The 20,850-nt window shown below is 42.6% G+C and overlaps 1 protein-coding gene across 4 annotated transcripts in view; it reads right to left on the bottom strand.

The window, feature by feature from the left end:
• Positions 1-20,850, bottom strand: part of MIB1 (mindbomb E3 ubiquitin protein ligase 1) — a 159,041-nt gene that overhangs the window by 8,949 nt on the left and 129,242 nt on the right. The window contains exons 16-21 of one of the 4 annotated variants that reach the window (XM_019526144.1): positions 20,528-20,709; positions 18,001-18,193; positions 12,307-12,385; positions 10,599-10,712; positions 9,945-10,045; positions 1,610-1,879 (exon numbers count right to left, since the gene is read on the bottom strand). In XM_019526144.1, the coding sequence (XP_019381689.1) occupies positions 1,778-1,879; positions 9,945-10,045; positions 10,599-10,712; positions 12,307-12,385; positions 18,001-18,193; positions 20,528-20,709 (771 nt within the window). In that variant the 3' untranslated portion in view covers positions 1,610-1,777. Of the gene's footprint in view, positions 1-1,609; positions 1,880-5,846; positions 7,386-9,944; positions 10,046-10,598; positions 10,713-12,306; positions 12,386-18,000; positions 18,194-20,527; positions 20,710-20,850 lie in introns of those variants that run through there. The other 3 variants (XM_019526154.1, XM_019526134.1, XM_019526125.1) reach the window with 3 other exon arrangements.

The following is a 20,850-nucleotide window of genomic DNA, read 5'->3' as shown; positions in this document are numbered from 1 at the left end:
AGTATACTGAGGGAGCTACTAAAACACTTTCAAGTGAGATTTTGAACTCTTCAAAGCAATTTACATTTCCAATTTCATTCATTCTCAAAGGGAAAAAATTGGTAACTCAAAATTAATAAAATTATGTTCTATTAAAGCCCTGCAAAGGACCAACTAAATCAGTCTTTCCGCTCCATTCCTCAACCAAGCTAAATCTTTACTTTCACGTTTTATTGCAGGCTTGTCCAACATGTGGCCCGCCAAGCCATTTTATCTGGCCCAAGGTCCCTCACTCGGGACAGGCGAGGAGTCCTGGCACCTGCTCCACGGCGGCGGCAGGGTCGGCCCACAGGCCCCAGCTGGTAGTGAGGGGAGGGGAGCTGCTTACCCCCATGGGGCCGGGCTCATACAACGAGCTGGGGACAGCCCCTGCAACTTCTCCTCTGGCTCCACCCCTTGCCCCCGGCGTGCGGCCAGGAGAGCTGCAGCATGGCACGCGTCCTGCCCGCAAACTTGGTGGATGGAGGCACCGGGTAAGTTCCCACGTGGAGCTGGGGGTGCCTGGGGGCCAGGCTGGGGCCGCAGGGCGCACGGTTGCCAGAGCCGGGCCGGGCTGGAGGCAGGAGGAGCCCGGCCCAGAGGCACTCTACATCCAGCCACCTCCTTGGCGGTTCAGGTCCTGCTAATGTAGCTTGCATGGCTGAGGATGGGGGTCTGCATGCTGCTGGAGCAGCCCATGCAGTGATGAGGTCCTAGGGGCCCACCCCCACTTGAGCATGGTCATTGTGGTTAAATAGAAATTGTAGGCATATACTGCAGAGACGTGGAAGAGATCTCAAGGATAAGCTAATCCGGTGCTGTTCAGATCTGGTGAGGCTGTGGGCCTCAGATGACACCAGCATGCATTGCACAGGCTGCATGCTGTGGGGGTGGGCCCCTAGGACCCTCTCACTGCAAGGGCTGCTCCAGCAACATGCAGAACTCCATCCTCAGCCATGCAGGCTAGATTAGCAGGACCTGAACCACCAAGGAGGCAGCTGGACATAGAGCGCCTCTGGGCCCGGCTCCTGCAACTGCGCACCCCGCAGCCCCAGCTATATTAGCAGGACATGGACCACTCCTCCCCCCCTTCCCCCCCGCCACACACAGGCCTTTCCCCCTTGCACAGCAGTGGAAGAGGTGGCTGCTCAGGCCCATGCCCTATGTATTAACTGCTTGCAGACCCCATGTAGACTGTGGGCAACATCCTTGCCCTTTGTGGGCCACATGTGGCCTGCAGGTAGTCAGCTGGGCAGCCCTAATCTAGTCCAACCCCCTGCACAGAAAAATGATGTCCTGTTCCTAAGCTATACCAAACATACATACTTTCTGAAAAACTCAACTTCCCTAGGCACATTTCCAGACCCATTTCATTGTCACTTCCCGCAACTTCATTGGTGTCAAAGGTCATGTGACATAACTTCCTGATGTGATACCACCTCCTGTGAGGTCTTTGAATATGGCTCGCCAGCCCACTGGGTGATAAGTTCATGATCCAGCCCCACATTCAAAAAGGTTGGACACCCCTGTTTTATTGGGACACCTAGGTAGCATCCTTATTATCTGTGGAATGATGGTAGAATTCATTTTGATTTCATTGCAACTTCACAGTTAAACATTAGTGTTCCAACCTCAAAACGAGGACTTCTCCCAACTGTATGCAGTGCTATCAAATAACCCATATTCCACCTTGATGTAACTGGTGAATATTAACTGCAAGTCACTAGTTTTATTTTTAATACAATATTTTAATGTCTACTCACTTCCACATAGCAGCAGTTTTAAATAACAGTCTAGGAGTGGTAAGTCTTCTTGCCTGCCTTCCAAGGCTATCCTTATTAGTTGTAAGGCTCCTTTCCATCTTTTGTAATAAGGAAAGCAAACAACTGGTAGGTATTTCAGCTTTATTATTATTTTGCCAGAACATGCTTTAACCTGCTTTTGGTCCCAAGTCAATCTTTTTTATATTTGACATTCCATGTCATATAGATAAAAGATATTTAACTCCTTTCCGCTGAAGGGTAACATGAAAATTCTGTCCTTGGAGCAGATAGATATCTTCATTCTAAAATACCATCAGAAAGGCATCTAGTCTGTTCTTAGTAATATAGTGATCTACAGATAAAGTTAAGATAATTTCAGAAAGTGGTGATTGTAACAAGAAACTATTACCAGCATACCATATTGTTAAAAAGTCCATTTGAGCATTACCCCCTCATTAAAAGTCTGGTAAGGGTGTCAAGTTAGACTCTGTATCAATCCCTTATTTCTGATAATATGCCTCCAAAAAACGTACAGATGCAATGTGATATTAAAGTAAATCCATTTAAAACAATAAAAAAATGGTGATTTAATTTACAAAAAACGGTAAAATACAATTTATTTGAAAATGACAGTGGCTAAGCTAATATTCAGGGAATCCCTGAAGAATTATGAGTGGAATTTAGCTGACATTAGACATCACTTCTGCCTGACATCAGAAACAGTTTCAAAAGCTTATTGCAGTAGCATATCAGAGTAACAGTAAGAGTTGAAACTCATGTTTATACGTGTTGAAAAGAGCAAAAATTAAGAACACACAAATACCAAAGGTAATATTAGGAGTAAACCGTTGAAGCAAATAATGAAACACTACACTTAAAATAGAATTCTAAGGCCTCTTGGCAGAAATTACATTTATCATGCAATTAACATGTTATCAGCTGCAGAAAACCCTCAACTGCCAGACTTGAAATGGACATTTTGTGCCACACAGACCAATATCAACATCTCTTGCCTTGAACTCTAAACAGTGCCCACCATGTTCTGGTAATGAATACAGACTTCATCACCAAGTCTACCAACACCTAATGCACACCTGTATGAGCAGGCAGCTAGACACAATGATGTAGGTTCAGGACTAAGGGTGTGCACTGAACATTGTCTTATAGAGAACAATTAAACTGAAGTATGGGGAAGTGCAGTCATGCTAGATGGTAGGCTGGGGGTTCAGGCTGACCTGGATAGGCTTGCAAGGTGGACGGATCAAAACCTGATGACATTCAACAGCGCTAAATGTGAGGTGTTCCACCTTGGGAGAAAGAACCCACATCATACTTACAGGCTTAGCACTGCTCACTAGCACCACGACCGAAAGAGACTTGGGGGTCATCATTAATCACAAGATGAACATGAGCCACCAATGCGATGCTACAGCTGGCAAAGCAAATAAAACTCTGGCTTGCATCTACTGGTGCATCTCAAGCAAGACACAAGGAGTCATCCTTCTGCTTTACTCGGCCTTGGTGAGGCCGCAGCTAGAGTACTGCATCCAATTTTGGGCTCCTTTCCTTTAGAAAGGATGTGGAGAAGCTTCAACAGGCTCAAGGCATTAGTAGGAGAAGCAATGTGGGACCAGGGATGGAAGGCAAATGGGGTGCATGAAAAGTGGTCGTTCCACAAGGACATGATCCTCGAAGCACAAAAGAAAACCATTCCCATGAAGAGGAATGGTACCAGAAGGGCTGACAAGCCCTCCTGGCCCAATATGAACATTGTGGTCCTCTTGAAAAAGAAACGAGAGGAGTACATACAGCGGAAGCTAAAGACAGTCCTCAAGGAGGACTATACAACAGCGGTCCACACTTGTAGGGAAATGATTAGGAAAGATAAGGCAGCGATAGAGTTTAAGTTAGCCAAGGGAGCCAAGGAGCAGATGGAAAACAAAGATGGAAGCATGGGGCCCCTGCTTAACACCTCGGGACAGCTGGTAATGGACACTCAGGAAAAAACTGAACTCCTGAATGCCCACTTTGCCTCAGTATTTCACCAGACCAAGGGGCAAGACAAGCGAGATAAGGATCACAGGGGGCATGGTGGGAAGGACAGCCTTCCCATTGTGGATGCTGAGCTGGTGCAAAACCAACTAGAAAAGCTAGACATTTGTAAGTCAGCAGGACCATATGGACTTCACTCTTGCTGATGGAGCTGGCTGAGGTCACTGCAGAACCCCTGGCAAAACTCTTCAGAAATCATGGCGCACAGGGGAGAGGGCCAACATTGCGCCCATCTTTAAGAAGGGGAAGAGGGAGGACCTGGGCAACTATAAGAGAATCAGCCTAACCTCCATCCCAAGGAAAATCCTGGAAAAACTCATTAAAGAACCTATGTGCAATACGCTTGTTGAGGGTAAGATTCTGAACAACAGCCAGCATGGTTTCGTCACGGGTAGGTCTGGTCTTACCAATCTCGTCTCCTCCAATGAACAGGTCTCTTGCCACCTGGACACAGGAGAGAAGGTTGACGTTATATACCTAGACTTCCAAAAGGCTTTTGATCTAGTATCCCATGATATCCTTGTGGAAAAATTGAATGAGTGTTGGCTTAACTGCTCAACAGTTCAGTGGTTGGAAAACTGGCTGCATGGTAGAACCCAGGGAGTTCTCATGAATGGATCTCTGTTGTCCTGGCAAGGAGCTGCCAGTGGTGTGCCTCAGGAGTCCATGCTTGGACCAGTGCTTTTCAACATCTTTATCAATGATTTGGGCATGGGGGTGACAAGCTCTCTGGCCAAGTTTGGGGACAACACCAAGTTATGGGGAAGCGTGGTCATGCCAGAAAACAGGTTGCAGATACAGGTGGAGCTGGACAGGCTAGAGAGCTGGGCAGAGCGGAACCAAGTGAAGTTTAACACTCAGAAGCGTAAAGTGCTCCATCTTGGGGCAAACAATCCCCAACATACCTACAGGCTCAGTGGCAACAATCTGACATGCACCACAACTGAAAGGGACCTAGGGGTAGTGATCAACTATCACATGAACATGAGCCTGCAGGGCAATGCTGTGGCCATCAGGGCAAACAACACGCTGGCATGCATTAACCATTGCATTCCATGCAAAACTAAGGAAGTGATACTCCCACTGTACTCTACACTGGTGAGACCGCAGCTGTCCAGTTCTGGGCACCACATTTTAATAAGGACATGGAAAAACTTGAGAGGGTCCAGAGAACACCCGTATGATCAGGGACTTGCAAGACAAGCCATACAAGAAGAGGCTGAGGGACTTGGGCCTCTTCAGCCTACAAAAGAGAAGGCTGAGAGGGGACTTGGTAGTGGTTTACCGCTACATCAGGGAAGTACATCAAGAACTTGGTGAACAGCTGTTCACCAGGGCACCCCTGGGGAAGACAAGGAGCAATGGATGTAAACTCCTGGAAGGTTGCTTTAGGCTCAATTACAGGAGAAACTCCTTCACAGTCCAGGTGTCCAGACTGTGGAATAAAACTCCCTCTGGTGGTAGTGCAGTCACCTTCCCTGGAAATCTTCAAAAGGAGACCGGACAGTCACCTCACTGGGGTTACTTGACCCCAGCTGTCTTTTCCTCCCTTGTGCATGGGAACTGGACCTGATGACCTACAAGGTCCCTTCCAGCCCCTAACAATCTATGAATTTAAGCTTGACAGAGTCCAGAGGAGAGCCACACACCTGATTAGAAGTCGAAGAGAGTGGGCCTTATGAGGAAAGGCTGAGGCATGGGACTCTGTCTGGAAAAAAGAAGGCTCAGGGGTGACTTGGTGGCAGCCTATAAGTATATAAGGGATGTGCATCAGGAACTGGGAGAACATCTGTTCACCAGGGCACCCCAAGGGAAGACAAGATCTAATGGTCATAAACTGCTGGAAGACCATTTTAGACTGGACATAAGGAAAAACTTCTTTACCATCTGAGTCTCTGGAGTCTAGAATAGACTCCTCCCAGAAGTGGTACAAGCATCTAGTCTGGATACGCTCAAGAAATGCGTGGATGCTCACGTTGCTGGGGTCCTGAACCCAGCTGACTTCCCGCCCTTTGGGCAGGGGCCTGCACCCAACAATCTCGCGAGGTCCCTTCCAGCCCTAATGTCTATGAAATCTATGAAACTATGGCACATTCCTTCCTAACACGTTCTACTGAAAATGGCTACAAATGAGGATGGCTTGTTCTAGAACCAGCCACAGACTGCTGATTACTGAAAAAAAGTATAGACTGATGGGAGAAGGGAGACATCAGCAAAAGTATAAGAAATTCAGGAAGAGGAAGGGCACTTTCCTTGAAATCTGTGCCAAGCTAGCCCAACAGCTGCTGAAGCAGATCACCAACATTAAAATCTCTAACTGTGAAGAAGTGAACAGCAATAGTGACTTGGAGGGTAGTAATATTTGACTGTTACTGAGCCATTGTGGTATGAGCAACTGCTGCTGAAACACTGTGTGTAAGGAGTACACAGCCATAAAGAAGGGTTTTGAGTCTTTCCTCCTGACACTTTCAACCCTTCCCCCTAGTTAGGTGGGGGTGATTAGTGGGAAGCACAGTGCAATTGTTTCTCTTACCTTCCAGGATACATCAGTGCTTTTCTGCATCATGCTGCTGAGTATTGTGGCCCACAGTGGGAACCTGAACCATGCCAGTGCCACACTGTACATGTCCAGCCCTACTGGTCTACTCATTCGATCTGGACATCTGCTATGTAACTACCATCCTGTGGAACTGCTGTGATTCTTTTATACTGGACTTGTGCCAAAATATAAGTATGTGCTTGGTGATTAATAAAGCTCTTTTAACAAGCAAAAGGTCTTATATCTAGCAAAAACAAAAACCTAGCCACACCGTGAACAACAAAATGCACTGAAATCATAGAGTCTTCAAAAGACTGGAATTAGGGCAGAGTGCAAGACAGAAAACTGCTTAACTTTATGAACAGCACAGGAACTTTAAATCCAGCAGGAGGAAATCCTCAGCCTCAGAAAAAAGACTCCCCCCTGCCCCTTGCAAGGTCCAGGGCCCTATGGACTTGAGTGAGAGGCATCAGGTTGGCACGAAGGAGGGAAAGAAGCTGTTTTCCCTGTCTCTGGTAGGGGAAAAGCAGCCTAGGGTTCTGCTGTCCATGTTATTAACCCTAGAAATCTGTTTTCACCAGGTGCTGCAGCATGTTGAGTAACTGGACCCCTACATTAAAAGCAGCTGCTGAAGACATTCATAGCAAAGGAGCTACAGTGGAACTTCCTCATCTGGCAGGTTATGCAGTCCAGTATCAAGCACTTCATTTACAGCTCAAATTAGAGGCTTCCCCAGAGAAACTCCAATGTCTCTTTTACCACAGTCACTGCTTCCTTGGTCACTCCAGAGCCCTCTTGACCAGGTTCTGCATCACTGTTCTTGCCTGGCTCATGTCCTGCTGCAAAATCTCCACACAATGGTCCTTGAACTGTTCCATCTAGACCTTTTAGAGAAATCCACCAAATCTCTTCCCAGCTCTTCCTCTGTCCTCTTCTTCCATTACTCATGTGCACCAGGGTACTGGGTGTCAGTGCTTGCAACTCTTAAGCTGTAGGAGCTGCAGCTGCTGACCCTGGAAGCAGAGAAATGTACTGAATGGTCACTGTTCAATCCTCTGCTTCAGAAATCCTTTTCTTTCCTATAATTTGTGGGATGCCATACCCAGAACCTTTTCTGAATAACTTGATCTGAGGCTGGACTCCTAAAAGGAGTGCATGTGTTTCTCCACACTTCCCAAAAAGTGGGAATACACTTCTAGGTCATGAGTGTGAGCAAGCAGCTGGGAAAGGGTGGGAAATGCTCTTGGGCATGCAAGTGCCATGCGCATGATACCTCTCGATTTTCCCATGCAATCCCCATTTTGGGAAGAGGGAATCCTGGTGAATGTGACAGAAGTGCAGCAGAAGTATGTGTTCGAAGCCAAAGAGAATCTTGCTAAATAAGCTTTGTTTATGCACCAGGATGATACCCATTGAGGTCTTAAGAGGAGTGGGAAGCAAAGCCAATTATTCAGCAACTGTCGACAAACCTTCACCTTCTTCCAGCAATATAAAAGCTTGGCCACAGCACTACACCTGCACTTCATGTACACCTTTATCTCAAAGCTGTTGTGGTCCAAGACCTACAATAATCAAAGCAAGATGGGTTTGGAAGACGGTAAGCACAACTCAGGGCTTGGGGAGACTACGTTTGTGCTTGAATGTGCTGGTGTGCATACACCTGCTAATGAAACTGGCTGCACTAGAAAATAGTGCTGCTTTTAACTATCTGTATTCCACTTGTAAGTCTGCTTAGGTGCCCTTACAATAAGAGGCTAGATACTGAACACAACTTGCTTATTTCTGTGCTTGACACCCCAAAAAAGGGGAGTGAAAGTGATATGCCACTGCCAGTTCTCAGCTGTCATAGGTGTAGGACACAGGGTGCCAGACATTCACATGTGGTTATTGGCAGCTCACCTCTCTAGGGATATGCTTGTTCTCATCTATGAAAGACAGCTGCAGTGAGGCAAGGGTGACATGAATGAGCTGGCACAAAACACACATTCACTTACCGCCTTCATTGGTGTCTCCAGTGCTGAGGGATTTTCTGTCAAAGTCGATAAGGTGGTTGGCAGTGGGGCTGGACAGCTGAGGTTTGGTTTGACAAGACTGGACACCTCCAAACTCAGAGGCTTCCAGACTCTCCTTGAAAAGCTGAGGTAAAAGCTTGGGTTTCTGATTATCATAAAAGGCCTACCTCTCAGGATCCACCTCACTCTAAGGCTCCTCCATGTCATTCATGTATATCTAAGTCCACGTTTTGGCCAGATTCAATAATGAACTATGGCTCACTGCTGGTATCTGCTGCCAGGATCATGCCGAGCTCCCCATAAGACAGACGTGTATACAAATCTGGCAGTTGAGCGGAGGGCCTTGTCCCTGACAAACATCCCTGTTTGAGGTCCTTCACCTTTATCCTGCACTGCTGCTCATCCCATGGCTCTCAGCAGCCATCTGCACAGCAATGACATCCTAGGCGCCCTGGCTGTGCTGAATTTTTCAATGCCTGTTGCACTTTCACCTTGCTAGAGAGAAATGAGATTGAGGGTCTCCTTCTGGTTCCAGGAGTTAGCACAATGGTTAGAGGCAACCTTCTTGAGGAAAGCACCAGATAGCAAAGCTTAAGAGATGAAACATAGGGTAGGGGTGTTTCTGAAAAGGTTCTCCAATTCTTGAAGCACTTGAGCAAGAAACAGATTCCGAGTGTGCCAGATTAAAAAAGAAAAAAGAAACAGTTGAGGTCAGAGGAACGATCAGCCAGCTCAGCTTAGCTCAGAGAGTGTGCAAAACTATGTGGAATGACTTGATTGACCGAACAGCTAAGTCAAAGAGGAGCCACAGAAAGACCAATCCTAACCCAAGCCATTCTACACTAGTATGGTCTCATTTACACAGGTGTAAATCGGCTGAAAATTGAGCACAGCTACACTAGTTTCAAAGTGTGTGTAGTCTGTTTGTGGTGTTTTAGAACATTTAATTTGTCCAGACCCTTACGATGCTCTTAGCTGATAAACCTGTAAATACAGCCATACCCAATTACTTCTGACAGTATAAATCTGTCCAAATTTTTTTAAAATAAATTTATCTTTCCCAAGCAAGGATTTTTAAAAGCCTTAACTATAAACTTAAAAAAATCTTATTATCTATGACTAATTCAAAATTATATCCACATACCTACCAGTATTTTCTGTTGCAACCCTATATGAGACCCTATATGAGATATTTGTTGGAGCCTGAACAACCGACCTGATGGCAAATGTGCAAAAATGGTTCAGTACTGTATAGGAAGGTACACCACCCCTACATTGGGACTCTGTAAATACTGTGCTGTGAAGAGGAATGTCCAATTGTAATGGCACTCGGTGAAAAATAGCTTCACTGTAAAAGAACCATATACAATGTTGTCAAGTCAAAAGACAAAAAAATATTCCTTTCCTCCCTTCACTGCTCTTTACTACTCAAAACAAAACTCTCTAGTTAAACAGAAAAAGAGAACTGAAATGTTTGTGACATTTTGTTTCAAATTTCAAGAGGTTTTATTATATTTTCTGTGTTCAAGAAAAAAGTAATATCCAATGTTTTTTATTTACCTGTTCTTTGATATCTTGTAACTGTTGTTGAAGCTTCTGTACATCTGCATTAACATTAGTGTTGTCCTTGTCTTTCTGTAAAACTGGAATGTTTCCACTCGCTATAGTTCAGAGAAAATATTAAATATACATTATGTAGCACTAACAAAATGAAAATCTAATCTGTTGACACAAGGTATTTCTATTTATCTGAATTACAGAAATAGTACTCTTCAAACCTAATATATATGACGACTTCACTGGAATTTCAAACCTAAAACCGAAAATGTATTTGAATAGAACTTTTATAAGCTACTTTTCCCTGACAATTTTTCCCTGTGTTGTTGCTTAAGGTGCCAGCAGACACTTAGGGACCTGTCTTACACTAATGCTCTCATGGCTGTTACCAACAAGTGAAGTATGCTGGCAGATTTCTTTAGTATACTGCTACAGACTGTTCAAGATACTCATATTCTACCCAGCAGCAGAACTAGGGCTGGTCAAGAGGGGCACTAAGTTACGAAGGGCACCAGAATCATCCTCCACATCTAGAGTGCATGCCCCAGCTGCACTGCTATGGGAACTCCAAAATAGGTTTCTAACTGCTGTTCCACCCCTTTTCAAAGGCTGAGAATGAAGGCTGGATGAAAAAGCATGGGTTTTTGAGTCACTCACAAATATCATCAGTGGTATCTTCTGTACCTTTCCCACCGCAGCACATAATGAAAGGCACTCTCCTCTCAACCACAGCACGACACTGAACACACTTCTTCATCAGGCTTGCACAGTCTGAAAAAAGAAAAATAATTCATTCTGAAGTCTGGTAAATTTAGGCATTTTTATTTAAAACATTTACTCTACCCATGAGTTAATCTACCTATAAGATGAAGCAGTTTCTGCAAAATCCATTTGTGTTGTAAATATACATGTAATAAAAGCACAAAAGTTTATCTGTAAACTACACATTGTATGTGACCTACCTTAATTCCATGGAAAACCATTTCATTTATTTATTTTAATGTACTTTGAAAAAGCAACTTTCTGCAAATAAACAAGGACAAGAACTCCACTATTGGGATGAAGTGGCATTTGCTTTTCAGTTTCTTCTACTGTTTACCAGTGCTGCAGAACTTGTATACAAAGTCATATACATCTGGAAAGACAGCTTTTAAGACTTTCTCAACCACCTGCTTATTTCTACAGCCAAAAGTATCACTTGTCCTGGGAGCAGATGAACATAAGTATTTCTGAAGTCAAGTATGACGGAGGGTAAATCTATATCCTTTGTTTACATCACAGAAAAATGTAAAATTCTTCTGTAAGAAGTGAATGTTGCCTCATGATTGTAGCAACAGGATATCACAGTTTGGTATAAGAGTTCTTGTAAATAGTCTTTAAGAAGTGTAGAGGGACATTAACTTTGTCCTAATGGACTGCTCTTCCTTTCTTGTATCCTCCAACAAATCTAAGAATGAGCCTTTCAAATACACAGAGTCTCTATCCTCCTCGTAACAGCCTAGAAATTAGTGACAATGTATTTCAATGATCAATCATCACAGTAATCCATCTGCTTGATGTCCTCTGCTGTGAGAGTTGACCAAAAATCTTTCCCATCATATCTCAACTAAAGATAAATAAAGGAGCTCAGATCAGGATGGTAGTAAAGGCAGAGAGGCCAAAATTAATCGGATTTCCTTAATAAGCTGAAGCAAGTCATTCTCTCAGGAAGACTACCTCCCCTCATTTATGTAGCTCCAAAGCATCATCAAGCAATTGGTCTTCTCTGGACAACTGACCCTTCAGCAATGCCTCAGAAGTCCTGGTCACAAGATATTTCTACATCCTCATCTGGTTACATAAACAAGTGAAAGCCTCCAGAGACTTCCCTGACTGGTTTCCAGATCTTTCTCAGTTGCTGTATCAGACAAATCACAAGTCAGCAGAGTGATGTGTTGCAGAAGAATACTCTGACAAGTCTTTGGGGAAAAGATGACAGACCTTGTGGAATGCTACAAAGGTATGTAGTATTAATGGAATGCATAAAAATGTTTAATTATAAACTTATTTAAAAATTATTTAACTGCATTTATACTGCTGGATGCCCTGACAATACGGTTTATAATAAAAAAACCTAGTTAGAAACATGCAGCACAGGTAGGTGAAATATATGAATTTCCTAATTAATTACTTGCAGGGCAATGAACAGAGCTGTAGTTATCTAAATTCACTTACAGATAGGTGGTTTTACTGCACTGGAAGCAAAACCAAATTTGTAATTCATTCTATTATTAAGTGATTTATTAGTTAGTTTTTAGCAACTATTTTTAATAGGAATTCTTTGCTGCAAGATCTTTTTTTTCTGGAACCTGCTAGGTCTACTTACTCTCACAAGCACACATGTGACCACAAGGTTGGAAGAGTACTGCTGCCTTTTTGTCTGAACAGACTACACATTCTTCAATCTGTAAAGAAGAATAAGAGAATACATAACAGATTCATCTCCCATATTTCCTGCACTTATTGTAATTTGCTTACTTCCTTTATCAAGGCAGAGGCTTTAAAATGCTCCTTCCTGTTAGCTGATTCACCATCTCAAAGTATGACTTAAATGAAAAGTTACATTTATCTCTACCAGTAATCTTTATCAGGAATGTTTGCATTCTTTACAATATTGCTTACATGGGAATTTCGGTCATGCACATCAGCTCGGAAACAGATGGAAACAGTACTGATGCATGCATATGTATTTCTGTTAAAATAAAACAGCTCAATTTATTAAAAACTCCCTCAACAGTAATCACTAAAAAGGTTTAAATTTATTTTCAGAGGAACGAATGTATCAAAGGACTGGATACATGGACCAATTACAATACAACCATGCTTTCCTTGGCCACCTCTTCTTCCATTCATATAACACTTCTGTGATGCATATGACAGTAGCTCTCTGTGAGCTACAGTTTGGAAAATCACTGGTTTAGTAAAATTAAGTTGTAAGGTATGTTTAACAAAATATTTAATATTTACATCAAGAACATACACATTTGCTCTATAGTTCAGGAAGAGGTGAGAGCCAGAATGGCTGAATGCCCCTAGGTAAAGATAAAAAGATACATGGAGCCGTCTCATGGTAGGAGTTTACAATAGACCAGAGGTTTCCAACTCCCAGGCTGCAGCCTAGTATTGGGCCACGAAGAGTTGGCTGCCAGACCAGAAGTGACCGGCATACTGTGGACTGGCTGACAACCCTTTTTTATACCAAGTATGAAAAACTACGGGCTCCACAGTATGCTGGTCACTTCCGGACTGCAGTTTGTTAGTCCGCAGTTTGCTGGTCTGCGGTCACTTCCAGTCCGCAGTTTGCCAGTCTGCGATCTAAAAAGGCTGGGAACCACTGCAATAAACCACAAAAATTACAGGTGAATGAGGTATTTTGAATAATTGTAGGAAACATTTAAAGGACAGGACCTGGTGGTAATGAGGAATTTGACCCACTCAATCTCAACTAGAAAAGCAAAATGACAGAATAAAGTGTGTACCAAAAAAGTTCTTAGGATGTGCTGAGCACAACTGTTTCAGAAAGTAAAGGAAAATTACCAGGTGGATAGGTATTTAAGATCAGACTCCAAAGCTGTGTCTACACTTGCACTTTAACATGCATTAAAGTGTTACAACAAGTGCTCTTCAGCTAATACACATTAAAATAATGTGCTTTTTTCTAGTACCTCAGGCATGGAGCTACTAGAAGAGGTAAAGTGTGGAGTGACTAAGGAATCAATGACTATTATTTTAAAGAAATTGTAGAAGTGCAGGGGCAAAAAATCAAGAGAGACTGAAAGTACAAAATGAGTTATAGCTATCCAGGAACATGCAAAAAACATTTCTTCAAATACATAAGACAGCAAAAAAACCCAATTCTATAAATACACAAGAAAGTATAGGCCTATTACTTAAGAATGGAGAAATACAGGCTGCTTGCAGATGTGGAGAAAAAAAAAACCCCATGCTTTACCGGAAGAAGCAGTGCGTTAGTTCAACCCAGCTCTGCAGCATCTGTATAGGTTGTACACTTTAGCGGGGCTTTTTTGACACTTTTATCTAAAGCTGAGTCAATCAGAAACTATATAAAACAACAAAAAAGCCCCATTAAAGAGCCTGATCTATACAGACACTGCAGAGCTACATCGAAGTAACCCACTGCCTCTTTTGGGCATGAGCTTTCCTCGACATGGGAGTGTGCCAAGTTTAAAGTAAAGAGCGGATTGTTGGGGGCTTTTTGTGCATCTGCAAGCAGCCACAAATAACTATTAAATGGAGAAGTCTGAAGTATTTGATGCCTTCCTTATTTCAGGGTTCACAAAAGCACAAGCAATTAAACATATTCAAAATTTAACTGGGGATAATAGGATTACAACTTCTGATCAGAGAAAAACAAGAGCTTCAGATTAGAGAAAGAACAAGTTTAAAAATATTTAGAGAAAGTTAGATACATCAAAGTCAGCAGAGAGTGATTTCACCCTACAGTGCTTGGACATGCAACCAAACCAATCTCTGAACCATTAACAATCATCTTTGAGAATTCATGGAAGACAATGTAAACCTCCAAAGGGGAGAAGGGCAACGATATACATTTTTTTAAAAAAGACAATATACCTCAGTCAGCCTAACTTCAACACCACAAAAGATACTAACATTTATTGCTAAACAAATCTGTAAGCACCTACATGGTAAGAAACAGCGTGCAGTTGTTAAGAATAGTATTATGTCAAGCCAATCTAATTACCTTCTATGACAAGAAAAGAAAATTTAGGTTCAATTTTGCTAAGTTTCTGACATGGTTCCAATATGGCAGTCTCACGATCAAGCCATGTAACTATAGTTTATAATCACATTACCATAAGATAGCTTTGCAAACTGTTTGAAAAGCTATACACAATACACAATGGTCAACGGTCAAGTGAAACGAGAGATGTAGTGGTCTGCAATGATCTGAGGAAAGGCATAAATCCCACCATATACAAAAGGCTTGTTTCCAGGTTCAGAGGGGTAAGTTAGGATAAGTAGTAATCTACTTAATTGACAGCTAAAGCGATGTAGATATTGGGGATAACTTAAATACTAAAACAGGTTAACTAGAAACACTGAGGAAGGTAGGGTTTTAAGAACAAGTTAGATAAGGAATCTCTCTGGGATAATCTGTCTTCTTTGTTTTTCCTTCAGGGTTACTAGTAACCTATTATAAGTTTGTGAATTTGTCAAACTCCCACTGCATCAGCAAGAAAAATAAATCTGAGGGAGTCAGGTAGCCCCTTTGCCCTCTGTTCCACCTCCCTGCAACACTATTTCCTCTTGTAGCTTTTTCCCCCTGGTCCATACTGTCAGATCCTGCTCTCCCTTAGCGCATGGAAGTGAGAAGCAAACTTGAAAAAACTGACTTTGAAATAAACATGCCTATATCAATTTGCATATAGTACTATGGAGTTATTTAACCTAGAACTGATGCATTTTACTTTTTCTGAAACTGCAGCAGGTTTTAGCACAGGTACTCCATAAATACTTTTCAGTAGCACATTAGTACTTACTTCTATATAGTACAAACTATGTATGATATTAGTCCAAAGCCAAAAGATTCATGATTTATCATATAGTTCATTGGGCTGGACCCCAGCAGAGTCAACAGCATTTCAAGCCATGGTGAACCTGTAGTTCAGCACTGCTCAGTATCCATGTGCTAATTAGCCCAACACTCATGACTGGAAACCGGTGTTCTTGTCACAAAACCTGGGATCCTTCAAAATTTATATGTAGATGAGGTGCAGGACACCTGGTCCAGCTTCACCTCATGGAAGGTAGGACCACACTAATTATATGCGACAGGCTGAGAGAAAAGGCAACAGAAGGATTCTGGGTGAACTGTTTTGGGCCCTCCTGTTTGGTGATGTTTAAGGTGGGTGAAGAAGCAAAAATAATTGGCAAGGGGAAAGAAAGGTGCAGCTCAGCAGTGGGAATAAAGAGAAAGTCTAAAAGTAAGCAATGCACTGGCTCACCATGACTTGAAAGAGTCAGCACTGAGGGAGAGTGCACTTAATGTGCACTACCATATTTCATAGATTTCATAGACATTAGGGCTGGAAGGGATCTTGGAAGATCATCGAGTTCAGCCCCCCGCCTGAAGGGCAGGAAGTCAGCTGGGGTCATAGGATCCCAGCAAGATAAGCATCCAATTTACTCTTGAAGGTGTTCAATGTAGGTGCTTGAACCACCTCTGATGGCAGGCTGTTCCAGACCTTGGGGGCTTGGACAATAAAGCAATTCTTCCTTATGTCCAGCCTGAAACAGTCTTGCAGTCTTATAACCGTTTGACCTTGTCATCCCATGGGGTGCTGTGGTGAACAAACATTCCCCAGATACTGGTGGTCACCCCAATTAACTTATAGGTGGCCATCAGATCACCCCTGAGCCTGCACTTTTCCAGGCTAAAGATCCCCATGGCTCTCAGCCTGTCATCATAAGGTCTGTTTTCCTGACCTCTGATCACGTGCGTGGCTCTTCTGTGGACTCTCTCAAGCTTCTCCACATCCTTTTTGTATTGTGGAGCCCAAAACTGGATGCAGTACTCCAGCTGAGGCCTCACCAAGGCTGAGTACAAGGGGAGAATGACATCCCGGGATTTGCTTGAGAAGCATCTATGGATGCAAGCCAGCGTTTTGGTTGCTTTACTAGCCGCAGCATCGCTTTGCAGGCTCATGTTCATCTTGTGGTCAATGACGACCCCCAAGTCTCTTTCTTCCGTAGTGCTAGCCAGCATAGCACTGCCGAGCCTATGAGGATGCTGCAGGTTTTTCCTCCCAAGGTGGAGAACCTTGCATTAATCGGTGTTAAACACCATCAGGTTCTCGTCCACCCATTTGCTGAGCCTGTCCAGGTCAGCCTGGATCACCCACCTGTCTTCTGGTGTGGATGCTTTACCCCAAAGTTTGGTGTCATCGGTGAACTTGGCCAGTCCGCTTCTGACTCCAATGTCCACATCATTAATGAAGATGTTGAACAATATGGGTCCAAGGACAGAGCCTTGGGGGACCCCACTGGTCACAGGGCACCATGATGATTGACTTCCATCAATTACTACCCTCTGGGTCCAACCACGGACTGCACTAACCTATTCTTGTGGTAAGTTCCCGTCAGCATGTCTTCCTAATATGACCCATGTACTTTATAGTCATGCTCAGTGTTGGCTACATTTAATCAACTTCGTACTTGGTTTCCATTACTGAGCGCGTAAAATCAGCAGTTTAATGATAGACAATATATTTAATGCAATTTCCTTGTATGCAAATATAAAATGTAAAACAAGGGGCTTTTTCCCCCATGCTGATTGGACAGGGAAACCTCATCTTGCATTTGAGGAAATATGATAATTGGTTTTTTGTCTTTAATTTGCAGAATTTCAAATGTGACAGGTATTCCTTGCAAAAAGAAAAGCTTAAATTTCCATTAGTGCATATAACTCATGGAAGTAATGATTAGTGTTCCAAGTCCCTCAAGGATTGGGTAATGTACCAGAGCTGCAAGTCTGGTACAACAGTCAAACTTCACTAGAGAAGGCAGTTGAGATCACATGCTATGCAATACACTTGTGTAAGAACCTGGGATTGCCTCAAGCAGAGGTCTACAGGGAGTATGGACATGACAGAACTGGTTTGAAAGTCCTAAGAAATTTAAGATATCCTGAATGTAAGCAGTGAAAATAGGGAAGACATTTGACAATTTGGTGCAGCTGTGACCTTCCAACCTTTATACCATTGTCAGTACAGCTTATAAAGTTTCAGTCATCTGCCTAACATGGATAAATCTCGTTTCTAACCTTTGTTGAACCTCCATCATTTACACATGGCAAAAAGGAGATGTGTCACACAAGATACTGAGCTTTGCCTCAGCCAGAGACAAGACAGACAGTAAAACAAACAATATCAGCTGCAAAAGTTAGTACAACCTTTCTCTTTCATGATCAATGCTCAGGAAACTCATTAAATAGCAAAAAGAATACAGTAATTATCAAAAATAAAAAAGTGTTAAGTACCTTTGTTCTGGACTGAACTTGTTCTTTACAGATGAGGCATTTCTTGACCCTTGGGGAACACAGAGAACAGGTGGCAATATGTCCACATGGGCCAAATAAAGTGTCTCTCTTCATATCTGAACATACCATACATTCTTCTAACGTTTCTGAGTCATTGCTGATCATAGAAGGACTTCGGGAGCCAACCTGACCACTAAAAAGAAAAAAGGAAAGAACATGACTTGCATGTCATGCACAAGTTAGTCTTGGTCACACCACACCACATGGTGTCTTGAATTATTTGCTTAGGCCAGGAATCAGTAACCTCTGGCCCATGGAGTAAATCCAACCCGCAAAGAGATTATATGCAGCCTGCAATCCACTCTAGGTTCTTCTAAAGGCATACTGATCTCCTGTTACAGCTTAGCCATCAGATCTCCCCCAGATTCTGCATTCCCCATTTTACTAAGGGCCAAGAAGTCCCCTAGCTGTCTGCACTACTCTGCCTGTGACACATGCAGAAGGCTGCTCTCTCCCGCCACCACTGCAGCCTCCATTCAATGAATTAGAAACTCTAAAATTGTCCCTTGCCAGGTCTTTCAGAGGAGGCTGCATTTGTAGGGGTGTGGTAGAGAGGCGGATCAGTGCATAGAACAGGAACAAATGGGGTTCACAGGGGATAGCCAGGCCATGGTGCCATTGGGTCATAAGACGTGGTTAGTAAAAATAAACTGTTAGTAAAATATAACCATTTTGCCAGACACAGGACTGTAGTAGCTAAGGGCCAAGCTCAGTTCAGAAGTTTTTAACACAAATTTATTTTCCTGGCTCAGCCCCTACCCAAAAATGTGCAAAAATAAATTTTGCCTGTGTGTTCCCATGTCAAGCCATATTAAATTGTAACAAAGTTTATTCATGGGGGAAAGAAAACAGGACATCAAACGGATTTAGGAAACCTTTAATAATTAGTAGCCCACCTCAACATCTGATGAAGTGAGCTTCAGTCCATGAAAGCTTGTGATATTTATTACATACACATAGAAACCTACTTTGGTTAGTCTGTGAGCATGTCTACATGTCATGCTACAGCGACATAGCATTGGCAGGCACAAACTGTTCTGCAGACACTATGTTGCCGTAGCGACAAGCTACCTTGCTATAAAGTGTCACTACGGCAACATAGCTGCTAAAAATAACTGTGCACTGCCGGGATGGCACAGTAATGGCTGTTACTGCGCCATCCTTTAGTACTTCCTAAAGCAAGTACTAAATGATGCCACAGTAACAAGCGTGCCATGGAAGGCACACATAGATGCGCCTTCCAAGGTAAAAAACTACCCTGCCTTCTAGTAAACAGTTGTCAACTCTAACTTAGGCATATCTTATTACAGTTTGTGTCACTCCTCTTGCTCATTTTGTAAGCTGTTGAGGAAAGATAGCTTTGTATTTCACTGCCATTACAGAAACAAAAATTCTAGTTTTATAAGAGAGAGAGACATTTTCTGCCAGTGCTTGCTTTAACAGGATTCATGCTTGAATAAAAAGACCTGCAGAAAGCATGAAGCCAGTAAACTGTCAAAGCAGCTAGAGAATTTGAGAAGAAAAAAAAAATCTACCACCTTCCTATAAACTTTAATATTGAAGGGACACTTACCTTAAATTCAGAATCTGACCTAAGCAAGACACTATCATAACCCCATATGAAAATTTAGAAGAAATATTATAAAAGCCTACTTATAGGTAATTAAGAAATAAAGCCCCAAATGCTCAAACCAGTATTTATCTGGGATCTTTTCTTCTATGCTACTCCATACCCAGCAGAGGGAGTACATGTTAAATGCATCTTTATTACCAGAACTCTGACCATGCCATAAAAGGTGTTAACGCACAACGGGAATAAGCGACAATGATCTGCAATCTACATGGCAAGAAGCTAAAAAGAAAATTCCTACCAAACCAGGAGAGAACCAACAAGAAAACTTTTTTCAGTTTTTATGAAATTAAGAAAGTATTACATACTTCACAATACAGGGATAAAAAGTATAAATCTGAGATGGCTACAGGATTTGTGAGTTAAGGGAGGAATTATTTTATTTTTTTTTAAATCTAAACTGGACAAGCAGTAAGTGGAAACTTATCAATAAACGGGTATTTGATGATGCATGGCGTTTTCTTCAAATCAGAGTACTTCCTAGTAGATAACCTATTCAACGGGTACCACTAATTATTAGAATGTCAGAGATGGCATAATGAATGGCTGTGATACAGAATTATTCCAGTACAATAAGTATGAGGTGTAAATTGTGCCTCAAACAGAATAAAGAAACTGACACCGTTACTACTCATCAGCTTCAACTAATGTTTTTGTAGCTAGCATTGAACACATTGCAGAATACAGCTATGCTTACCTTTATCTTGATCTTCAGCTATTTATTGTGATTATTATTAGGGAAAAAGCATTTTGCTTTCAACTTTGATTTAATCCACAGAAAATTGAAGGTTTGTAAACACGACGCTTGAAAATTCCTGATTTTTGTGGTATACAAACCTGACTTTTTCTTTGTGACATTTAGCCAGTGCTTTGCAGAGGCTAGGATCAGGACAGAGGTCAAGAGGAGACTGTCCCTTCTTGTTACGAATACTGAGATCAGCTCCATTGGCTGCCAGGAAGCAGGCAATAGACGCTGCGCTCTTCTTCTCTGCTCCCTGTGTGCCAAGTCCCATTATTAACTGAAAAAAAGTAAACAGGTAACAGCCTTGAGATTCTCTAAATACTTGCAAACAGACTTAAAGAAAACTAGCCATTTAACATGTAGACATCTGTAGAAATCCAAGGAAGCATTTTTAGCTTATCTGCCCGTTCTAAGACAA

The sequence above is a fragment of the Gavialis gangeticus genome, unplaced genomic scaffold, assembly GCF_001723915.1.
Source record: "Gavialis gangeticus isolate Ggan-Ray unplaced genomic scaffold, GavGan_comp1, whole genome shotgun sequence".
Classification (NCBI taxonomy): domain Eukaryota; kingdom Metazoa; phylum Chordata; order Crocodylia; family Gavialidae; genus Gavialis; species Gavialis gangeticus.
Note: the sequence above shows the minus strand (reverse complement) of the source record. Positions and strands in the feature narration are given on the sequence as shown.